The 22825-nt window shown below is 45.2% G+C and overlaps 2 protein-coding genes across 2 annotated transcripts in view; both read left to right on the forward strand.

The window, feature by feature from the left end:
• The window catches only part of myofl (myoferlin like), a gene marked incomplete at both ends in the record, with an annotated part of 38884 nt that extends 30459 nt beyond the window's left edge, over positions 1-8425 (forward strand). Inside the window, 25 exons of the mRNA XM_084458731.1 lie at positions 548-712; positions 1059-1146; positions 1606-1683; positions 1816-1997; positions 2196-2354; positions 2469-2570; positions 3018-3179; positions 3451-3616; positions 3756-3823; positions 3965-3979; positions 4091-4189; positions 4427-4555; positions 4814-4969; positions 5077-5168; positions 5259-5429; positions 5631-5779; positions 5948-6087; positions 6249-6337; positions 6435-6530; positions 6770-6911; positions 7038-7137; positions 7260-7453; positions 7553-7662; positions 8111-8258; positions 8387-8425. Of these exons, the coding sequence (XP_084314857.1) occupies positions 548-712; positions 1059-1146; positions 1606-1683; positions 1816-1997; positions 2196-2354; positions 2469-2570; positions 3018-3179; positions 3451-3616; positions 3756-3823; positions 3965-3979; positions 4091-4189; positions 4427-4555; positions 4814-4969; positions 5077-5168; positions 5259-5429; positions 5631-5779; positions 5948-6087; positions 6249-6337; positions 6435-6530; positions 6770-6911; positions 7038-7137; positions 7260-7453; positions 7553-7662; positions 8111-8258; positions 8387-8425 (3039 nt within the window). The remainder of the gene's footprint in view (positions 1-547; positions 713-1058; positions 1147-1605; positions 1684-1815; positions 1998-2195; positions 2355-2468; positions 2571-3017; positions 3180-3450; positions 3617-3755; positions 3824-3964; positions 3980-4090; positions 4190-4426; positions 4556-4813; positions 4970-5076; positions 5169-5258; positions 5430-5630; positions 5780-5947; positions 6088-6248; positions 6338-6434; positions 6531-6769; positions 6912-7037; positions 7138-7259; positions 7454-7552; positions 7663-8110; positions 8259-8386) is intronic.
• A 733-nt stretch (positions 8426-9158) lies between these two features.
• parga (poly (ADP-ribose) glycohydrolase a) overlaps positions 9159-22825 on the forward strand; it is a 37335-nt gene continuing 23668 nt past the window's right edge. The window contains exons 1-8 of the mRNA XM_084458732.1: positions 9159-9194; positions 14420-14483; positions 14729-15421; positions 15540-15672; positions 18372-18494; positions 18814-18888; positions 19214-19288; positions 20569-20684. Of these exons, the coding sequence (XP_084314858.1) occupies positions 14458-14483; positions 14729-15421; positions 15540-15672; positions 18372-18494; positions 18814-18888; positions 19214-19288; positions 20569-20684 (1241 nt within the window). The 5' untranslated portion in view covers positions 9159-9194; positions 14420-14457. The remainder of the gene's footprint in view (positions 9195-14419; positions 14484-14728; positions 15422-15539; positions 15673-18371; positions 18495-18813; positions 18889-19213; positions 19289-20568; positions 20685-22825) is intronic.

Here is a 22825-nt window from a genome sequence, read left to right on the forward strand (position 1 = left end):
GATACTACTTGGAAGGAGTGTGTGTGTGTGTGGGGGGGGGTTTGACATAGCTGGCATAACATAACGTTAGCTAGCCGACCGGCTAACAATTGCTAGTTTCGTGACAACGTTGTGTCTAAGTAAATGAATATAGCATCTTAAAACATAACCAGTTAGCTAGCTAGACACAGTAGATAGTCAACTAATGGTCACACGTCTCTTGCATCTGACAACCTGGCTGGATGTATTTATTATGATATGATAGTGGCCTTTCACTAGCCTGGTGCGGGACTTGAGAGATGACTCCAGACAGCTGACGAGTCAAGCCCTATCCAATATCTGATTGGTTGCCAAAAAGGAGCGGCAGTGACGAGACCAGCGCCTTTCTGAAAAGTTGAGATATTTTCAACTGAGCGCTCCGCTCAAAAACAGCCGGAGTGCTCGGAAAAAGACGCTAGGTGCTGCGGTTTTTTTTAGACGGCCACCAACGCTCTCTCCTCATTGGAAAACAATTGAAAAAAGGCGCTATGTGGACACGGCCCCTTAGCTGTGCACTGTTACTTCACAGAAGCAGGATCCAGGTGAGGGCTGGGAATACGCTTCCCTGATTGGCTGGAAGTTCCACAGGAAAGAACGTTCTTCAGACACGTTCCGTCGCCGCCGTTGGAGAAGGAAGATGGCTCCCTCTGGCAGCCTGGGGGCCTCTGCTATCTTCAAACTGGAGGGGGCGCTGGTGAGTGTTAATCGTCTCTTTGGTGTGAAGTGAGTTTGTCATGCTCAGGTACTTTATTCAGAAAAGAGCCATTATTTGGAGTTGAGTATGTTCCAGATCCTTAAAATGGGCTTTAGCATGGAGCTCAGCAGCAGTATCTGAGTGATATCCTTGTATTATTCCTTAACATATGTCTGTTCCTGTCAGGTGGTCAACAAGAGTAGGTCTGGGCAAAGCTAAAACACTTCTCACATTTATAGAACGGTTACAGTAGAGTTTTTGTGCTATAGTACTGTATACAGTACAGATGTATTTCGGGTCGCGTGTTGTGTGTTGACCTCAATGTCTCGTGCATGTTTTTTTGAAGGGGGTGGACCACGATGAGAAGGCCAGTAAAAAGGATGCCGCCAAACTATCTGGTTCAAACACGCCCACTGTTTCCTGTGTTTTTCACCGTGAGTAGCTAGCGTTAATCCCATGCCCGTTGGTCTGATTAAGTAGCTAAGTCTTGATCACTCATCTGACCCCCCCTCCACTGGCCTTCCTGGCAGGAAGTCTGGAAATCAATGTTTAGAACCAGAATCAAGTTTATTGCCAAGTAATCATAACCTATTATGAGTACTTGGCAATAAACTTGATTCTGGTTCTTAACATTGATTTCCAGACTTCCTAGGAATTTGCTGTGGACTTTTGGTGCATAACAATAACGAAAGTGCAAGGACAAGTCAGGCCAGTGGAAAATACAGTTTGATAAATTTTATGAAATTAGTACCATGCCATTTTTTCCTGTGAAGTAGTCTAGGAGTTTATTATCTGGGTCCATTGTCAGTGGTTGGAATACTTGGAATGAAAATTCTGGTTTTGCTGTGCTGTCCATATCACTATATAGTACGTGTACTGTATTTTCTGGCTAGGGTCCAATGTGTACCACCTGAGAGTGTACCTGTATCAGGCCAGGAACCTCCTTGCTATGGACAATGACAGCTTCTCAGGTGAGATACAAAAACACAATTGTTTATGATGATACAGGTTATAACTGGAACAATTATCCGGTGCGATGTCTGCTCCTACTGTAGTCTTCAAGGCCGAGGCAGATCGCTCAGTAGGCTTGTCTCTCCCTCTAGATCCCTACGCCCACGTATCCTTCCTCCACGTCAGTAAGACCACTGAGGTCATCAGGACCACTGTGAACCCCACCTGGGACCAGACCCTCATCTTCGACGACATTAAGATCTACGGAGACCCCCAGACCATTGCCCGTAACCCCCCCAGCGTAGTACTGGAGCTCTTCGACAAAGACCAAGTGGTACATACTCTACTGTACTCTACTGTACTCTACTGTACTGTTCTGTAATTAACTACACAGGGAAAACAGCAAACATCTAATCTATTCCCTGTCTTAGAAACACCCAAATAAAGGAATCCTCTCGTTGTTGTATCCGTGAAGCGGTCAGGCCGGGTGTGCTGACCGGCAGCCTGTGCTGTGCGTGTGTGTGTCCGGCAGGGTAAGGACGAGCCCCTGGGCCGGTGCAGCTGCCCCCCGGTGGTGAAGCTCAACGCTAACGTGGCCGTCAGCCCCAAACTGCTCTGGTTCCCGGTCACCAGGAAGGGCCGCGGGGCCGGGGAGGTGCTGGTGGCTGCCGAGCTCCTGCTGAAGCACAAGGTACCGCGCAGCCTGGGCCAGCTGGGCTGGACATTCCCAAACGGCCGGGCTTTGGTTGGAGGAGCCGAGGAGCTGTCTGAGCGCTGCTAACATGCTAATGCTAACTGCCTGCAGGTGAATGAAGAGGACATGCCTCTGGCTCCTCCCAGTAAAGGGGGACATCTCTACATGGTTCCGCAGGGGATCAGGCCTGTGGTGCAGCTCACCGCCATCGAGGTGAGCCTCCCGGGCAGACAGGGACACGCCCGCACACCTAACCCCACGGCGTGACCGCACATGACCCAACCCTTTACATACTGTAGCTACTGTTGGTCACTAGGAAAATTACATCTTATCTCATCCTTTTGTGCCTGTGTGTATGCGTGTGTATGTGTGTGTGTGTGTGTGTGTGTGTGTGTGCTCCTGTGGGCTCCTGTGTGTGTGTGTGTGTGTGTGTGTGTGTGTGTGTGTGTGTGTGTGTGTTTGTATGTGTGTGCGCCTGTGTGGGCCTGTGTGTGCACCTGTGTGTGTGTGTGCGCGTGCGTGCGTGCGCGTGTGTGTGTGTGTGTGTGTGTGTGCGTGCGTGTGCGTGCGTGCGCGTGTGTGTGTGTGTGTGTGTGTGTGTGCGTGCGTGTGCGTGCGTGCGCGTGGGTGTGTGTGTGCGTGTGTGTTGTCATGTGACAGATCCTGACATGGGGATTGCGTAACATGAAGAGCTACCAGCTGGCCTCGGTGTCGTCTCCCAGCCTGATAGTGGAGTGTGGGGGGCAGGTGGTGGAGACGGCCGTCATCAAGAACGTCAAAAAGAACCCCAACTTCCCCGGCTCCGTTCTGCTCCTCAAAGTGGTACTGCCCCTCACCCAACTGCCCCTTACCCATCTGCCCCTTACCCAACTGCCCCTTACCCAACTGCCCCTTACCCAACTGCCCCCTAACCAGCTGCCCCACACTTGTCCTCCAAGACTTGCTGTCATACACATTTTGCAGTCATGATGATGATAATAATAATAATAATAATAATAATAATAATAATAATAATACAAAAATAAAACTATTTATTTATGTTATTTATGATGACATACATTCTGCTGTAAAATGTCACATGATTCCCTCCCAGCCAATGCCCAAAGAGGAAATGTACACCCCTCCAATCGTGCTGAAGGTGATAGACCACAGACCGTTTGGCAGGAAGCCCGTTGTGGGTCAGTGCACCATCGACTCACTGGAAGAGTACCGCTGTGACCCCTACCGCACCAACACAGGGGTGGTCAGGCCTGCCAGAGGTACCCCCGCACACACACACACACACACACACACACACACACACACACACACACACACACACACACACACACACACTCACACACACACACACTCCTCTATAGCACACTGATGCAATACTGTCTTGGCTCTTTGTATTAGTGGCCATGCTAGCGGCTGCCCCTGATGATGTCATCATCAACACGGACAGACCCATCTTGGAGACTCAGGTAATGGAGATCTGTCACTGAGGAGGAATATATCAGCAAAATGGATTCCTTTCCTGTTTGCCTTTTCTTTTTTTTTTTTACATTTCTTCTCAATTGTGCTCTAACTTTGTTTTCTGTATTTTCCGTGGTTCATGGTTTCAGTTGAATATGGAGAAGGTGAGATTTTTCCTCCAGTATGACAACTTATCTTTCCCAGCTAATCAATACACAGCACAGTAGTGTATGTATGAAATCCCACAGACTGACCTGAGTGTGTGTGTGTTCCAGGAGGAGGAAGCAGTCGACTGGTGGAGTAAGTTCTATGCCTCGACTGGAGAGCGTGAGAAGTGTGGACCGTACCTCAAAAAAGGATATGACACCTTAAAGGTGAGGAGAACGTTACAGTACGAGACACTCCGCAAAAGTTGAGCGGCTGGAAATATTTTCCTACTAGAAATATCTGTGTGTGTGTGTGTGTGTGTGTGCGTGCGTGTGTGTGTGCGTGTGTGTGTGGTTGTGTGCGTGTGTGCGTGCGTGCGTGTGTGTGTGCGTGTGTGTGTGCGTGTGTGTGTGTGTGTGTGTGTGTGCGTGTGTGTGCGTGCGCGTGTGGTTATCCTCCCCCAGGTGTATGAGCGTGAGCTGGAGGAGCTGTCAGATTTCGGCGGGCTGACTGACTTCTGTAAGACCTTCAGACTGCAGCGAGGGAAGACGGAGGGGGAGGAGGACGACCCATCGGTGGTGGGGGAGTTCAAGGTGACATGAAACCCTCTAGGGGGCAGAGGAGTGTGACCTTATAACCCCCCTGCTCTGTAACCATGTCCACCTAGCTTTTTTCAGTGAGAGTGCTGCTTGCATTAGCCTGCCCCCTGGTGGTGGTATGGAGTGGTCCCCTGCCGGATTGATCTCCGCCATCATCTGGAATACGCTGGATGGATAGAAACAATTGGGAATGTGCTGAATCATTATAACCAGTATGATCAACAACAACTGGGACCGTTTGTTTCGCCACAGGGCTCGTTCCGGGTGTACCCTCTGTCTGATGACCCGGGGGTGCCCGCTCCGCCCCACCAGTTCAGAGAGCTGCCAGAGAGCCAGCCACAGGAGTGCCTGGTGAGGATCTACGTGGTCCGTGGTATGGACCTGCAGCCCAAGGACAACAACGGCCTGGTGCGTTCGCGGGCCAAAGCCTGTCCTAGCCCCCCTGGAATGGCACAGTACACACAGCATCTCCACAATTCTCACAATATATCTGCTCATTTGTATTCTCTGTGTAGTGTGATCCATACATAAAGATCTCCCTGGGAAGGAAAAGCATAGATGACATGGATAACTACTTACCCAACACCCTCTATCCAACGTTTGGGAGGTATGAAAGTGGAAAACATTGAAGTACAATATTTTTTGTGTCAACAAAATGTTTAAAAGTCTTTTTTTCCTCCTGTTTGGAAAATACCAGGATGTTCGAGCTGTCATGCTTCCTGCCCCAGGACAAGGACCTGAAGATAGCTGTGTATGACTACGACCTGCTGAGCAGGGACGAGAAGGTGGGGGAGACGGTCATCGACCTGGAGAACAGACTCCTCTCTCGTTTCGGCTCCTACTGTGGCCTGCCTCAGTCATACTGCATGTGAGCCTGGGGTTACCTTCATCAATCTGCCTGTGTCTATCAACCCAATTGTGTGTGTGTGTGTGTGTGTGTGTGTGTGTTGTGTGTGTGCGTGCAGGCGTGCGTGTCTCAACCCTTCTCTGGCGAGTGTGTCTGTCAGTCCTACGAGGAGTTGCCTCGGAGCTGTGGACTAGTATAACCAGAGGTTCTGTTGTCCGACAGCTCTGGTTGCAACCAGTGGAGGGACCAGCTGAAGCCCTCCCAGATCCTCCAGAATCTGGCCCGGCTCCGGGGCATCCCTCCCCCCCGGACAGAGGGAGACGGCAGCTTTCTGACCTTCGAGGGGAGAGAATACAGCCTGCTAGACTTCGGTATTGGAGGAGCCCTCTTCTATAACGTCCCAGACCTGGTTGTCTTGATCATACTGTACTTATGGGAAGTCAGACATACTGTGTTCCGCCGTATGTTTCATATGATGTGACCAAGACTTCCTCTGTCCTGATCCTCTTTGTGTTGTCCTGATCCGCTGTCCTGTCCAGAGGCTACCAGAGTGATCCACAAGCACCTGGGTCCGGCCAGGGAGAGGCTCGCCCTGCATGTCCTCGGCGAACAGGGTCTGGTACCTGAACACGTTGAGACCAGGACTCTGTACAGCTCCTACCAACCCACCCTGTCCCAGGTTAGACCCAGACAGAGCCAACCTCGTCAGCCTGGAGTAGCCTAGGGCCACGCTCTCCCTTCTCTGTCCCAGGCCCTGTGTCATCTCGTTGCCACAACCCGCGTGTGTGCTTCTGTAATGTAACGCTGTGTGTGTATTAAACGTGCTCTCTCGGCCCGTAGGGAAAGATCCAGATGTGGGTGGACATCTTCCCAAAGAGCCTGGGCTTGCCAGGGCCTCCCTGTGACATCACTCCCCGCAGAGCAAAGAAGTGAGGGGCACTGGCTCAAAAACAGATCGATTATGATGGAGGAGAACAGTATGGACTGAAAAAATAATTAGCTGTGACTTGCATGTTTCCAAAACAGGTACTTCCTGCGCACCATCATTTGGAATACCACTGATGTCATCCTGGATGAGAAGAGCATCACAGGAGAAGACATGAGTGACATCTACGTCAAAGGGTACGGCCGAGATTGGCCACTCCCCTCTCGAGTTCTGTCTGGGGGGGGGGGGGGGCTACTCCAGCTAGTTGAGCTGACTCTCGCTAAACTCTATGATTTATGGCTGAATGAGCGAGTTGCCTACAGTATGTCCTCATATAACACACACAACAGTATCTCTGGTAGTGTCAGACTAGCTGTGGCAGTAAATGGCTCAGCAGCTGCAGTATGTCGTTAACCATAATGTTGCTGGTTTGAAGATGGATGCTAGGCATGGAGGAGGACAAGCAGAAGACGGACGTCCACTACAGGTCCCTGGACGGCGATGGAAACTTCAACTGGAGATTTGTGTTTGGATTTGACTATCTTCCTGCAGAGCAACTCTGTCTCGTCTCCAGAAAAGTGAGTGATGAAAGAGCTTTATGTCTGATGCTTCTTCAATGTTTGGCAATGCATAGTCATGACTGATGTGTTTCTTGATAAATAAACACAAATCATTTAGGACTGTTTTTCGTGGTTTGATTGCAGGAGCATTTCTGGAATCTGGACAAAACTGAGTTTCGAACCCCCCCAAAGTTGATCATTCAGATTTGGGACAATGACAAGTTCTCTCTGGATGACTATTTGGGTAAGATACAGTTAAAGTAAAAATGATGAGTTGGTAGCGCTGGATGATACACAATATATATAAGTAATATGAATTTGGAGCATTCGATCCCAAAACGTTATTGTCCACCATATTTAACGCAGGCACAGTAGAACTGGACCTGATCAATCTGATCCCCCCGGCCAAGACGGCTGAGAAGTGCAGCCTGAAGATGCTAGCAGGGATGAGAGGAACAGGCCCTTCCAAAGGCCCACCTCTCAACTCCCTCTTCTCCCAGAGGTCTGTGCGGGGCTGGTGGCCGTGCGTGATTGAACAAGATGGAAAGCATGTGCTGGGTGTAAGTGCTGACCCTCCCCCTCAGAATGGTGGCTGAGCATCAGCGCGAGGTGTGTGATGTGTTTCTGAGCGCGTGGTTACCGTGGTTACATTCCGGCAGGGGAAGGTGGAGATGACCCTGGAAGTGGTGGAGGAGAAGGAGAGGGAGCAGAGACCCGCTGGGAAGGGGAGAGACGAACCCAACATGAACCCCAAATTGGAACTTCCTCAGTAAGACAAGATTCAAGATCTGTTTTATTGGCGCCATGTACTGTATATGGCTTACACATACTAGGAATTTGTCTATGGCATACGCTGTTGCAGATGACATAGTACAGGGTACAGGACAGAACAGTTCAAGACATGACAGTGGAAATGCAATATCATGTCTTTGCACTGTCTTATCCTGCCCTGCACCCTGTCCTGTGTCGTCTGCAACAGCGCCATAGGACAACATCATCATGTCACTCTGTTATGATTTTGATGAAAAGTTAATTTTATCTTTGGGTGAAACACCTTCAACTTTTGACACCTGTGAAGTTTCAAATCAAGAGTAGCATGATCGGCAAGTGAAAGTCACCATGTTATTTTAAAGGACAAGTGTGCGTTTGTGTGATGTTGAAACAAATTAGATGTGTCTGTAATTTACTGGTTACGTTATGTTTTCCCATTTCTCCAGCCGCCCTGACACATCCTTCTTCTGGTTCACAAGTCCTTTCAAGACCATGAAATTCATAGTGTGGCGCAAATTCAGATGGATAATCATCGGACTGATAATACTCCTGCCCGTGCTCCTGTTCCTTGGGATCATGCTATATTCCCTGCCGGTAAGAGCAATGCCATCGTAATACAGAGCACAGCCCCACAAACTCATGATCAGCGCAGCATGTTTGAAATGCAAAGAGTGTTTATGTTTGTATTAATTGAATTTTAATCTTTCCTTGTTTATCCCCAGAACTACATCTCAATGAAAATAGTGAGTCCGTTCTCCTAGGGGGTATCACGGAGCAGAGCGGGCCTGCAGTCTATCTGCCATCATGTCTGAAGTCGGCACAAATCTTCAATGGACACAATGTGCTTCTTGAAATCTATGCAACATATTACTATAGTCTTTGAATCTCAAATTGGACATTTTTCCTGTTTTCATACTTTCGGGTATTTCTGCATCTTAACGTTTTTGCACTCTTTATCACTTGCACTAGATAATTGTATACTAAGTCCTGGTGATGCACTTATCCATACTCATAACTCATTACATTATATTAGTTATTTACAGCTGTCATTTGTAGCTGATGCTTTTATCCAAAGCCTTACAATAAACTCCACTCTCCAATCTCCTATGTAATAAGCATTCAATAGATCTGGCAGTGAATATTCATTTAATTCACTGGACCATATTTTTATTATATTTTTCCCTGAATCATTTAACATGAATTTGTATGTATTAATAAACAGTAACATAATTATTTGTACATGTAAGTCTATTGATGTTATTCTCTGCAATACTTGATATGATTGCCATTTCTGTAAACGTCTATGAAGTCTGGATTCTGTCTGGAACAACTGGCGCTTGCTATTTGCACGACAATAAACTCCTTTTCTGCTGGGATATTCCGTCATAGGGTCCGCCCCTTTTTGCCAATTCCATTTTTTGATTGGTTCGACTCTCCCTGCCGTCAAGTGATTTCTATAGCAACGAATGCAAAGTGAAACAATACTGGGATGGCATTTGGATGGATTTCACAAGAGGCTGAAATAAAGTGGTGTGTACATGACTGAATATATGTCATTTCTGAAAATATAGAAGTTATGTTTGGTGACGACAGCAAGTAATGCCATATCGTAAGCCAGACTATTGTGTGGAATCTGTTTCTGTGTCGTAAACAGCATAGCTAGACTAGCTCCGTCAGCTAGCAGGATAGCATCACTACATGAGCAGAGAAGCGGGGAGAGATTAATACTAGAAGCTGAGATCAGTTTATATAATAGATAGATAGATAGATAGATTGGACACAAACAACTCCATCACCTGGGGACTTGACGGGTAGAGGTGAAAAGCAATCCAGAGGCTTTTATGTACAGCTTTCTAGGAGCTAGTTAGGGTGCGTTCGTTTATAACTGGGAGGTGCAAATTGCGACTTGCTACTAGGAATGATTAAATAAAACACTGCATGAACTCGCACTTCCTCGTCGCAAATTCGGATATGTTTCTCAGCCCGCAGTTGCTCGAATGCACTAGATATAACTAGGTAACTGTGATATAATGGTATATAGATATAACTAGGTAACTGTGATATAATGGTATCTAGATATAACTAGGTAACTGTGATATAATGGTATATAGATATAACTAGGTAACTGTGATATAATGGTATATAGATATAACTAGGTAACTGTGATATAATGGTATATAGATATAACTAGGTAACTGTGATATAATGGTATATAGATATAACTAGGTAACTGTGATATAATGGTATATAGATATAACTAGGTAACTGTGATATAATGGTATATAGATATAACTAGGTAACTGAGATATAATGGTATATAGATATAACTAGGTAACTGTGATATAATGGTATATAGATATAACTAGGTAACTGTGATATAATGGTATATAGATATAACTAGGTAACTGTGATATAATGGTATATAGATATAACTAGGTAACTGAGATATAATGGTATATAGATATAACTAGGTAACTGTGATATAATGGTATATAGATATAACTAGGTAACTGTGATATAATGGTATATAGATATAACTAGGTAACTGTGATATAATGGTATATAGATATAACTAGGTAACTGAGATATAATGGTATATAGATATAACTAGGTAACTGAGATATAATGGTATATAGATATAACTAGGTAACTGTGATATAATGGTATATAGATATAACTAGGTAACTGTGATATAATGGTATATAGATATAACTAGGTAACTGTGATATAATGGTATATAGATATAACTAGGTAACTGAGATATAATGGTATATAGATATAACTAGGTAACTGTGATATAATGGTATATAGATATAACTAGGTAACTGAGATATAATGGTATATAGATATAACTAGGTAACTGTGATATAATGGTATATAGATATAACTAGGTAACTGTGATATAATGGTATATATATATAACTAGGTAACTGTGATATAATGGTATATAGATATAACTAGGTAACTGTGATATAATGGTATATAGATATAACTAGGTAACTGTGATATAATGGTATATAGATATAACTAGGTAACTGATATAATGGTATATAGATATAACTAGGTAACTGTGATATAATGGTATATAGATATAACTAGGTAACTGTGATATAATGGTATATAGATATAACTAGGTAACTGTGATATAATGGTATATAGATATAACTAGGTAACTGTGATATAATGGTATATAGATATAACTAGGTAACTGTGATATAATGGTATATAGATATAACTAGGTAACTGTGATATAATGGTATATAGATATAACTAGGTAACTGTGATATAATGGTATATAGATATAACTAGGTAACTGTGATATAATGGTATATAGATATAACTAGGTAACTGAGATATAATGGTATATAGATATAACTAGGTAACTGTGATATAATGGTATATAGATATAACTAGGTAACTGATATAATGGTATATAGATATAACTAGGTAACTGTGATATAATGGTATATAGATATAACTAGGTAACTGTGATATAATGGTATATAGATATAACTAGGTAACTGTGATATAATGGTATATAGATATAACTAGGTAACTGTGATATAATGGTATATAGATATAACTAGGTAACTGTGATATAATGGTATATAGATATAACTAGGTAACTGTGATATAATGGTATATAGATATAACTAGGTAACTGAGATATAATGGTATATAGATATAACTAGGTAACTGTGATATAATGGTATATAGATATAACTAGGTAACTGTGATATAATGGTATATAGATATAACTAGGTAACTGTGATATAATGGTATATAGATATAACTAGGTAACTGTGATATAATGGTATATAGATATAACTAGGTAACTGTGATATAATGGTATATAGATATAACTAGGTAACTGTGATATAATGGTATATAGATATAACTAGGTAACTGTGATATAATGGTATATAGATATAACTAGGTAACTGATATAATGGTATATAGATATAACTAGGTAACTGTGATATAATGGTATATAGATATAACTAGGTAACTGTGATATAATGGTATCTATATATAACTAGGTAACTGTGATATAATGGTATATAGATATAACTAGGTAACTGTGATATAATGGTATATAGATATAACTAGGTAACTGTGATATAATGGTATATAGATATAACTAGGTAACTGTGATATAATGGTATATAGATATAACTAGGTAACTGTGATATAATGGTATATATATATAACTAGGTAACTGTGATATAATGGTATATAGATATAACCAGGTAACTGTGATATAATGGTATATAGATATAACTAGATAACTGTGATATAATGGTATATAGATATAACTAGGTAACTGATATAATGGTATATAGATATAACTAGGTAACTGTGATATAATGGTATATAGATATAACTAGGTAACTGTGATATAATGGTATATAGATATAACTAGGTAACTGTGATATAATGGTATATAGATATAACTAGGTAACTGTGATATAATGGTATATAGATATAACTAGGTAACTGTGATATAATGGTATATAGATATAACTAGGTAACTGTGATATAATGGTATATAGATATAACTAGGTAACTGTGATATAATGGTATATAGATATAACTAGGTAACTGATATAATGGTATATAGATATAACTAGGTAACTGTGATATAATGGTATATAGATATAACTAGGTAACTGTGATATAATGGTATATAGATATAACTAGGTAACTGTGATATAATGGTATATAGATATAACTAGGTAACTGTGATATAATGGTATATAGATATAACTAGGTAACTGAGATATAATGGTATATAGATATAACTAGGTAACTGTGATATAATGGTATATAGATATAACTAGGTAACTGTGATATAATGGTATATAGATATAACTAGGTAACTGTGATATAATGGTATATAGATATAACTAGGTAACTGAGATATAATGGTATATAGATATAACTAGGTAACTGTGATATAATGGTATATAGATATAACTAGGTAACTGTGATATAATGGTATCTATATATAACTAGGTAACTGTGATATAATGGTATATAGATATAACTAGGTAACTGTGATATAATGGTATATAGATATAACTAGGTAACTGTGATATAATGGTATATAGATATAACTAGGTAACTGTGATATAATGGTATATAGATATAACTAGGTAACTGTGATATAATGGTATATAGATATAACTAGGTAACTGTGATATAATGGTATATAGATATAACTAGGTAACTGAGATATAATGGTATATAGATATAACTAGGTAACTGTGATATAATGGTATATAGATATAACTAGGTAACTGATATAATGGTATATAGATATAACTAGGTAACTGTGATATAATGGTATATAGATATAACTAGGTAACTGTGATATAATGGTATATAGATATAACTAGGTAACTGTGATATAATGGTATATAGATATAACTAGGTAACTGTGATATAATGGTATATAGATATAACTAGGTAACTGAGATATAATGGTATATAGATATAACTAGGTAACTGTGATATAATGGTATATAGATATAACTAGGTAACTGTGATATAATGGTATATATATATAACTAGGTAACTGTGATATAATGGTATATAGATATAACCAGGTAACTGTGATATAATGGTATATAGATATAACTAGATAACTGTGATATAATGGTATATAGATATAACTAGGTAACTGATATAATGGTATATAGATATAACTAGGTAACTGTGATATAATGGTATATAGATATAACTAGGTCACTGTGATATAATGGTATATAGATATAACTAGGTAACTGTGATATAATGGTATATAGATATAACTAGGTAACTGTGATATAATGGTATATAGATATAACTAGGTAACTGTGATATAATGGTATATAGATATAACTAGGTAACTGTGATATAATGGTATATAGATATAATTAGGTAACTGTGATATAATGGTATATAGATATAACTAGGTAACTGTGATATAATGGTATATAGATATAACTAGGTAACTGTGATATAATGGTATATAGATATAACTAGGTAACTGATATAATGGTATATAGATATAACTAGGTAACTGTGATATAATGGTATATAGATATAACTAGGTAACTGATATAATGGTATATAGATATAACTAGGTCACTGTGATATAATGGTATATAGATATAACGAGGTAACTGTGATATAATGGTATATAGATATAACTAGGTAACTGATATAATGGTATATAGATATAACTAGGTCACTGTGATATAATGGTATATAGATATAACTAGGTAACTGATATAATGGTATATAGATATAACTAGGTCACTGTGATATAATGGTATATAGATATAACTAGCTAACTGATATAATGGTATATAGATATAACTAGGTAACTGTGATATAATGGTATATAGATATAACTAGGTCACTGTGATATAATGGTATATAGCTGAATGCACACAGGTCGGAGGTAGGTATTTTGCCACTTGCGACTTGCCACCTCCGACCACAAACGAACTCACCATTAAACTCCCCGTCCAACGTTAACGCATTAGAGCTAATGTCACTCATTCATAAATCAAAGGTCACCTGTGTGAACACAGCAAAATGGGTAGGAAGCTACTGTAGCTACTGTTGCGTTTATCACATGTTGAACCACAAGCAAGAATGCATTCAGAAGCCAGATCAATTAACTACATGTTCATGCTTTCCACTGTCAGTAGTAAATGCTGCAAAACTGCTGTTTCTATTTTATTTGAACCCTTTTCCAAATTCAGATCATTTGACACCTATTGCCTGCTCCTGGTGGTCAAAGATGGAGGAAGTGATGGAGACACATAGGTAGGTTCTTCTTAGCTGCTTCATTGCTGCCATTTCAACAGCTTCAAATGTATGTGTGTGTGTGACACAGTGTGTATGCTTGGTGAATGGGAGATGCATGTTGAGCAGAGAGAGGGAGAATAGAGTATGCCCTTGTATAGAGTGGGTAGAATGAGAGGAAGAGTGAATGACTACTGTTATGTTGTTAAATCTCAGGTCTACATCGTGTAATGTGATGTATAATTTCACCTCTCTCTGGTCTGCAGCACTTTGAGTTGTGAGGTGAAGCCTGAATGCACTAAGAACACTGTTCCAAGATCGAGCCCTTCAGATGGAAAGGAAGACATCTGTGGCAAATCAAAGCTTGGCAGCGATAAAGGCTGTGGAACGTTGGAGAACCCTGGAGATGACCGTGCCTTCCACTGTTCCCCTATGGACTGTGGGAATTCTCTCGGGCCCAGCGAGTCCGACGCCGCCCCGCAGGCGCGTTGTTCCAACGGACAGGAAGCCAAGAGGCCCGTTTCTCCCGAACCCCCGCCGGCTTTCAGCCCGACCGCCGCCGCCGCGCCCGCGCAGTCCTCAGAGCCCAGCCCCTCCCTCGGTCTCAGGCTCAGCCCTGACAGCGGGGTGGCTAGCGTTACCCCCCACGACGTGGAGATGCTCAGTCCCGGGAGCCCGCCCCGTAGACCTCCCCGGTCCAGTGACTCTGGGGGAGGAGACCCGGCCCGCGCCGCGTTCGGGGAGCTGTCCGCCTCGGCGGCGGCCGTCCCGGCGACAGGAGCCAGGCATTCCAGAACCGGATCTGACTCCGGAGCGCTCGCCAAAGACCAAGGCCAGGATGGTACCAAGGAAACGGAAAATGCAAAGCAGCCAGCATCTAGTGTTGTTTCCACGGTGACCCCCAAGCGACCTGTCAATCATGGTTCTGGCGAAGTCCACGCAGAGAGCTCTTCAGTAAGGTATAGTAGACTAGTTACTAGGGAGTCCTCACAGTGATAACTGTTCAAGCTGTGCAGTAACTATACTTGTGTGTGTGTGTGTGTGTGTGTGTGTGTGTGTGTGTGTGTCGCTCTGCAGTGTGCCAGTCTCAGTTGACGACATGGACAGAAAGTGGCTGGGAACTCCCATTGATGACCTGAACAGGATGCCTCAGTGTGCCCCTCCCCTGCCGCACCTGAAGGTGGCGCTCAATCACACGGTCATGATCAGAGTGAGTCCCTTTGTGTGCAAGTGTGCTTTTGTCTGTGTGAAAAGGGAGGGGAAGCAAATAGGAGGGATCCAGGTAGAGAAAGGCAGCCTTAGTGTGCTGGCGTGTGTCTGTTTCTGTGTGTGTGTGTGTGTCTGCGTGTGTGTGTCTGTTTGTGTCTGTGTGTGTGTGTGTGTGTGTGTCTGTGTGTGTGTGTCTGTGTGTGTGTGTCTGTGTGTGTGTGTGTGTGTGTGTGTCTGTGTGTGTGTGTCTGTGTCTGTGTGTGTGTGTCTGTGTGTGTGTGTCTGTTTGTGTGCGAGAGAGAGATTTATCAAGTGTACAGAATAACACATTCTGAGCAATAGAATTCTTAGGACATGGCAAGCAACAATTACGTAGTAGGCATAAAAAATAGAATTGTTAAAAAGAGTCACAAATATGGGCAAAGGGCAATAATAGCAAAGATATGGACAGTAAGAATTAAGAATATTATTTATAATATAAAAGTGTAGATGTGCCGATGGATATGTACATTCAATTGTGGTGATGTACATTCAAGTGACTAGGGCATACATTGCGGTGATCATGTGATCAAAGTCATCACTGAGATTAATGTTGCTGGTTGAGACGCCTGGGGGGGAGGGGGGGGGGCTGTTTGTGAGTGGTTCTCTGGCAACGTCTACCAGGCATCAGCAGTGAGAACAGCCCAACCCACCCTAGCCTGGGTGGCTGTACTGTAAATCCTTTTTGATTTCCTGTGCTTTGTGAAAGCGTTGTGTGTTGTAGATTTCCTGCATGGAGGGGGGCGAGGCGGGCAGTGATGCGCTGCGCTGTCTTCACCACCCTCTGGAGGGCGAGAGGGAGAGTGTCTCTGTCAGATAGAGACACACAGGAATAGGGAAAGGAGAACTGGGAGAGACAGACAGTGACGTCCTGCCCCAGCCCCTCAGGGCTCCGTGTCAGTAGACCTCCTATCAGACTAGATTGCTTAGGTGCTCTGCCTCCCTGTCTTTTCCAGAGGGCCCTGGTGGATGCTACTGCTCCTCGCTCCTTCCTTCTCTGACTGACTGACTGCTCCTTTTCTCTCTCTCTGACTGACTGCTCCTCCTTTCTCTGTCTGACTGCTTCCTCCCCTCTCTGACTGACTGACTGCTCCTCCCCTCTCTCTGACTGACTGACTGCTCCTCCCCTCTCTCTCTGACTGACTGCTCCTCCCCTCTCTCTCTGACTGACTGCTCCTCCCCTCTCTGACTGACTGCTCCTCCCCTCTCTCTCTGACTGACTGCTCCTCCCCTCTCTCTCTGACTGACTGCTCCTCCCCTCTCTGACTGACTGCTCCTCCCCTCTCTCTCTGACTGACTGACTGCTCCTCCCCTCTCTCTCTGACTGACTGACTGCTCCTCCCCTCTCTCTCTGACTGACTGCTCCTCCCCTCTCTCTCTGACTGACTGCTCCTCCTCTCTCTGACTGACTGCTCCTCCCCTCTCTCTCTCTCTGACCGACCGCTCCTCCCCTCTCTCTCTGACTGACTGCTCCTCCCCTCTCTCTCTGACCGACCGCTCCTCCCCTCTCTCTCTGACTGACTGCTCCTCCCCTCTCTGACTGACTGACTGCTCCTCCCCTCTCTGACTGACTGCTCCTCCCCTCTCTGACTGACTGCTCCTCCCCTCTCTCTCTGACTGACTGACTGCTCCTCCCCTCTCTCTCTGACTGACTGACTGCTCCTCCCCTCTCTCTCTGACTGACCGCTCCTCCCCTCTCTCTCTGACTGACCGCTCCTCCCCTCTCTCTCTGACTGACTGACTGCTCCTCCCCTCTCTCTCTGACTGACTGACTGCTCCTCCCCTCTCTCTCTGACTGACTGACTGCTCCTCCCCTCTCTCTCTGACTGACCGCTCCTCCCCTCTCTCTGACTGACTGCTCCTCCCCTCTCTCTCTGACTGACCGCTCCTCCCCTCTCTCTCTGACTGACCGCTCCTCCCCTCTCTCTCTGACTGACTGACTGCTCCTCCCCTCTCTCTCTGACTGACTGACTGCTCCTCCTCTCTCTCTCTGACTGACTGCTCCTCCCCTCTCTCTCTGACTGACTGCTCCTCCCCTCTCTCTCTGACTGACTGCTCCTCCCCTCTCTGACCGACTGCTCCTCCCCTCTCTCTGACTGACTGACCGCTCCTCCCCTCTCTCTCTGACTGACTGCTCCTCCCCTCTCTCTCTGACTGACTGCTCCTCCCCTCTCTCTCTGACTGACTGCTCCTCCCCTCTCTCTGACTGACTGCTCCTCCCCTCTCTCTCTGACTGACTGCTCCTCCCCTCTCTCTCTGACTGACTGCTCCTCCCCTCTCTGACTGACTGCTCCTCCCCTCTCTCTCTGACTGACTGCTCCTCCCCTCTCTCTCTCTCTGACTGACTGCTCCTCCCCTCTCTCTCTGACTGACTGACTGCTCCTCCCCTCTCTCTCTGACTGACTGCTCCTCCCCTCTCTCTCTGACTGACTGCTACTCCTCTCTCTCTCTCTCTGACTGCTCCTCCCCTCTCTCTCTCTCTGACTGCTCCTCCCCTCTCTCTCTCTCTGACTGCTCCTCCCCTCTCTCTGACTGCTCCTCCCCTCTCTCTCTGACTGACCGCTCCTTCCCTTGTATTGTTGTAAGGATTTAGTTTAGGCGTTTTAGTGCCCGGGAGGAGGGCATGCACAAACACCTAACCACGTGTCTCTCTCTCCGTAGACGGATCTCCTCAGGGAGGGGGACGTCCCCTTCCCCTACCCCTCCAAGTTCAAGGATGCCTGGGACGACGTGTCTGTGAAGATGCCCTGCTCGGAGAAGAACCTCTTCCCGGTGGAGAGCGAGGTACACTAGCCAATCAGAGACGAGCTACGCCAGTCGATGGCGACGGCAGCGGGAATGGCAGGGGTGTAGGTCTGGGTCGAGAGGTGATGGAGGGGGAAGGAGGGGTGCAGCTGCTTCACCTTCCTATCTGAATTATTCAAAAACCCGGGGTGCGAATTTCAAAATGTTAGGGGGACGTGTGATGTCCTCCCCTAACTCTAGTGGAGTTTACGTCCCTGAGAAAATGTTAAAAGCACCAGTGTGGCGTTGGCCATCCATGGCACCCCATGTTTTGTGTGATCATGATGCATCGCCGGGTCTCTAACAGCTGTGTTTGCAGGACGGAGTCCAGAGTCGCTGGGAGCTGATCCGCGCTGCCCTGGAAGGAGAGCTCAAAAGCTCTCTGGATGTCAGGGTGAGATACATCAGCAGTCCATTTCCTAGTATCAGCAGGTAGATTCAAGGAAACAGCATGTTATACTAGGAACAACCAGAAGGTGGCACCCTTTTCAAGGGTCATGCCTTGGAGAAATGAAACAACAGGGAACAGCATGGGTATTGGTTTGGTGAAGTAATTCATTTTTATTGTATTTTTTTTTACACTAATATGCTTTATAAATACAATATGCCTTATAAGTATGATGAATACAATATATGGTGATCATGTTTGCTGCCTCAGGAACAGAATATGTTGATAAATTATGCATTGTAAGAACCTAACGCCATTTCCCCACATGTAGGATGCTATACTGAGATACAACACAGCCCACGCGAAGAAATGGGATTTCACCGCTCTGAACATCCTGTGCACTGAGGTAAGCTGCTGAGAGGCAGAAGTGGTGTACTGTGTGTGCTAGCTGTGTGTGCTAGCTGTGTGTGCTAGCTGTGTGTGCTAGCTGTGTGTGCTAGCTGTGTGTGCTGGCCTGCTTTCTTACTGGAAGTTTCACAAGCATCATTTAGCCATCCGCAGTGGCCGTTCTAAAGACCGAGTTGCATTTTTGCGTTTGCCTCGGCCCTTTTTTTAATGTTTTGCCGAGCGATTGTCTCGCTGAAGAGGTAGTTAACACGCTGAGCCGAGCCCAGGGACCGTGATCGTCGGCCACACGCTGGCCTCTGCTCACATCCCAGATGGCTCATTTCCATTTGATTGTGTTGTCAGTGAAAATCACATTAGAATCTCTCCCACATTAAAGAGCTACGGTTCCCAAACGGCATCTTGGTCTGTAATTCAGTTTGATCACTGAATCCTATTTGCTGGGAATAATTGAACATTAAGTGGTGCTTTCTTCGTGGAGCCGGATCAGGTCTGGTCCTGGGCTAAACGTTTGATGGAACATTTCCTCTTTGAAGGGTCCTTTTTGTCTGATGTCTGGTTCAGTCGTAGTTCAGCAAACTGGCTGGATGTGGACATTATTAAACTACTTTTATGAAATGGAAAACAGTCGCATCTTAAAAGTTAAAAAAACACAAAAACAATATTGTAATGAAAATAGCACCACCTTTTTTTTTTCAAAGGTTTTCATTGGCTGTCTGATTGGACAGATCTAGTCATCCACGGTCAAGGTGGGACCATTTCCATTTCCCTTCACAAACCAATAAAGACAGGAAACACAGCTGCTGTACCAATTAGAGCTCCCCTTTCCTGATGAAGCTGTACCCAGTAGTGGGTGTGTAAGGATAAAAATGAGTTCTGGACAGCGGACAGTGTGTAAGGTTTAATAGATCTATATGTCACAGGGATAGACAGAGGGCTGGGGTCGTTTGGCATGTGTTCAGATAGGTATCCTGAGTGGTCTGGTAATCTAGGAATCTTTGGGATTGGGGATATTAAGAATGTGGAATGTGTTCAGATAGGTAGCCTGAGTGGTCTGGTAATCTAGGAATCTTTGGGATTGGGGATATTAAGAATGTGGAATGTGTTCAGATAGGTAGCCTGAGTGGTCTGGTAATCTGATCATCTGAGATGGAAAGGACAGGCTCCGGTGGTCTATGTCCTGGGCAACGTCGTCTTGCCAGCCGGCTCGCCCCTCCGAGACTAAACTCTTAACGTTAGGTCTACGCTTCCCCTAACGAGGTGGCGCGTTAATGCTAATAGCGTAGCCCCCTGCCCGGCGGTACGGGGAGAGGAGAGCGCTCCGTGTTGTTGGGCTGCGCGCCTGCCGGTGTGCGTCTGCCCCGTCTGGCGCCCGGAGGCCCCGGAGGAGCCGCTGTGTTCTGTGGCGTCCAATTAGGAGGGAGGGGCACGGAGCATGACATCAGCAGCTGCTGCAGACCAACCAAGGGGACACGCTGTCTCACTTTTTTTCTCTGTCTCTCTCTCTCTGTCTCTCTCTCTGTCTCTCTGTCTCTCTCTCTGTCTCTCTGTCTCTCTCTCTCTCTCTCTCTCTGTCTCTCTCTCTGTCTCTCTCTCTCTCTCTCTCTCTTGTCGTCACTGTCTGTGTGTCTGTTTGTCTGTCTGGATCTCTCTCGCTCTCTCTCTCTCTCTCTCTCTCTCTCTCTCTCTGGATCTCTCTCGCTCTCTCTCACTCTTGTCGTCACTGTCTGTGTGTCTGTTTGTCTGTCTGGATCTCTCTCGCTCTCTCTCTCTCTCTGTCTCTGTCTCTCTCTCTCTCTCTCTCTCTCTCTCGCTCTTGTCGTCACTGTCTGTGTGTCTGTTTGTCTGTCTGGATCTCTCTAGCTCTCTCTCTCTCTCTGTCTCTCTCTCTCTCTCTCTCTGTCTCTCTCTCTCTCTCTCTTGTCACTGTCTGTTTGTCTGTCTGGATCTCTCTCTCTCTCTCGTCTGTGTGTCTGGATCTCTCTCTCTCTCTCTCTCTCTCTCTCTCTCTCTCGTCTGTGTGTCTGGATCTCTCTCGCTCTCTCTCTCTCTCTCTCTCTCTCGTCTGTCTGTCTGGATCTCTCTCTCTCTCTCTCTCTCTCTCTCTCGTCTGTCTGTCTGGATCTCTCTCTCTCTCTCCTACACGCAGAGAGGTTCTGCCCCAGTCTCTCTTCCCACTGGGCCTCACACCTCTGAGCCCAGTCTGATCACCCGTGGTTGGCTGTAATAACGGCAGGAGGAGTTTCTGGACAGGTCACAGGCGTTGGGAGCTGGAGGACTCTCTAATGGAGCCCCTGCAGTCCGGAGGAAGTGCTTAATTCAGACTGAGGTCCTCCCAAAGATTGATAGTTGACTCCGCCCCCTTTTCCCCCGTCTTTATTAATGGTAAAGTGGGATTTCTCCGGGTAAGGGAGAGGGCCTTGGAGATCGATAGCCGCCTGAGCCCTTTTACAGCTCAATCCAATTTAATTAAAAGTGGTCATTAAATCTATGAAGATGCTAAGTAAGGCCACGGGAAAGAGCCCCCCCCTCCACCCCCCCAGGCCGAGGCGCGTCAGCGACTCCAGCTGTCCACTTAAGGCCCTGAGCGATGACTCTCCCCCTCTCTCCCTCCCTCCTCTCATCCCTCTCTCCTCTCCTCCCTCCCTCACTGCGCGGCCAGGGCTGACGCTCACACCAGGCCGAGGGGGTCAAGGTTTTAATGTCAGAGGTCAAATCGTGCGCTCAATATTTATTTAGCTACGCTTTATTTACCGTCGTCGTCCCCCGGGCGTATTCAGCGGTAAGCGCGGGTAAATCTCACACAACAGTCAAAAGTGTTGCGACTTTTTCCGGGGGAGGTGAGGGCATTTCTATTCACTCACACAGTACTTTATCAACCCATTTGCGTCGTCGTCGGCAGTTGGCTCGCATTCAAAAAAACGCCAGCATGCCGTCTTCAAGCGCGTGGACTTGATTGAATCCGGAGCAGCATGTGTGTGGAGCCAGGGTGCCTGTCAGGCGGCGAGCTGCCTCGGGGCCGGTGACGGACAGCCCAGGTGGAATGGCCGAGGGAATTGAGGATGATAAAAATTAAGGCTTGTCTGTAAATTGTCTTGTGGTTCTCTCTCCCAAATGAAAGTGTCAGGGCCAACAGTTTCTGATGAATGTCGGTGAAGTGAAGCAGTGGAAGGTTTTTTTGTTGTCTGGAGATGCATTGCGTACGCGCACACACACACACACACACACACACACACACACACACACACCTTACAATGTTACTGTAGACTGCAATTCTTTAGCTAGATGGCATGGATGTTTGAATGTTATATGCTGCTGAAATTTGAATATATATAGCCTGGTTTGCGAGACCTAGGCATATTGATTCAGATATTCTAAATGGCTTTAAAATAGATGACAGGACATGCAGATTCAATTCCCTGGCAATAAAAAAAAGCGTCTGTTTAATTGAGCCCAGGGTGGATGGACGACCGGAGCGCTGTGTACAGTAGGCCTGACGTAGTGCATGGATAGCCTTCTTCTTCATTTCCTGCGTCTT

The sequence above is a fragment of the Borostomias antarcticus genome, assembly GCF_949987555.1.
Source record: "Borostomias antarcticus genome assembly, chromosome: 25".
Lineage (NCBI taxonomy): Eukaryota > Metazoa > Chordata > Actinopteri > Stomiiformes > Stomiidae > Borostomias > Borostomias antarcticus.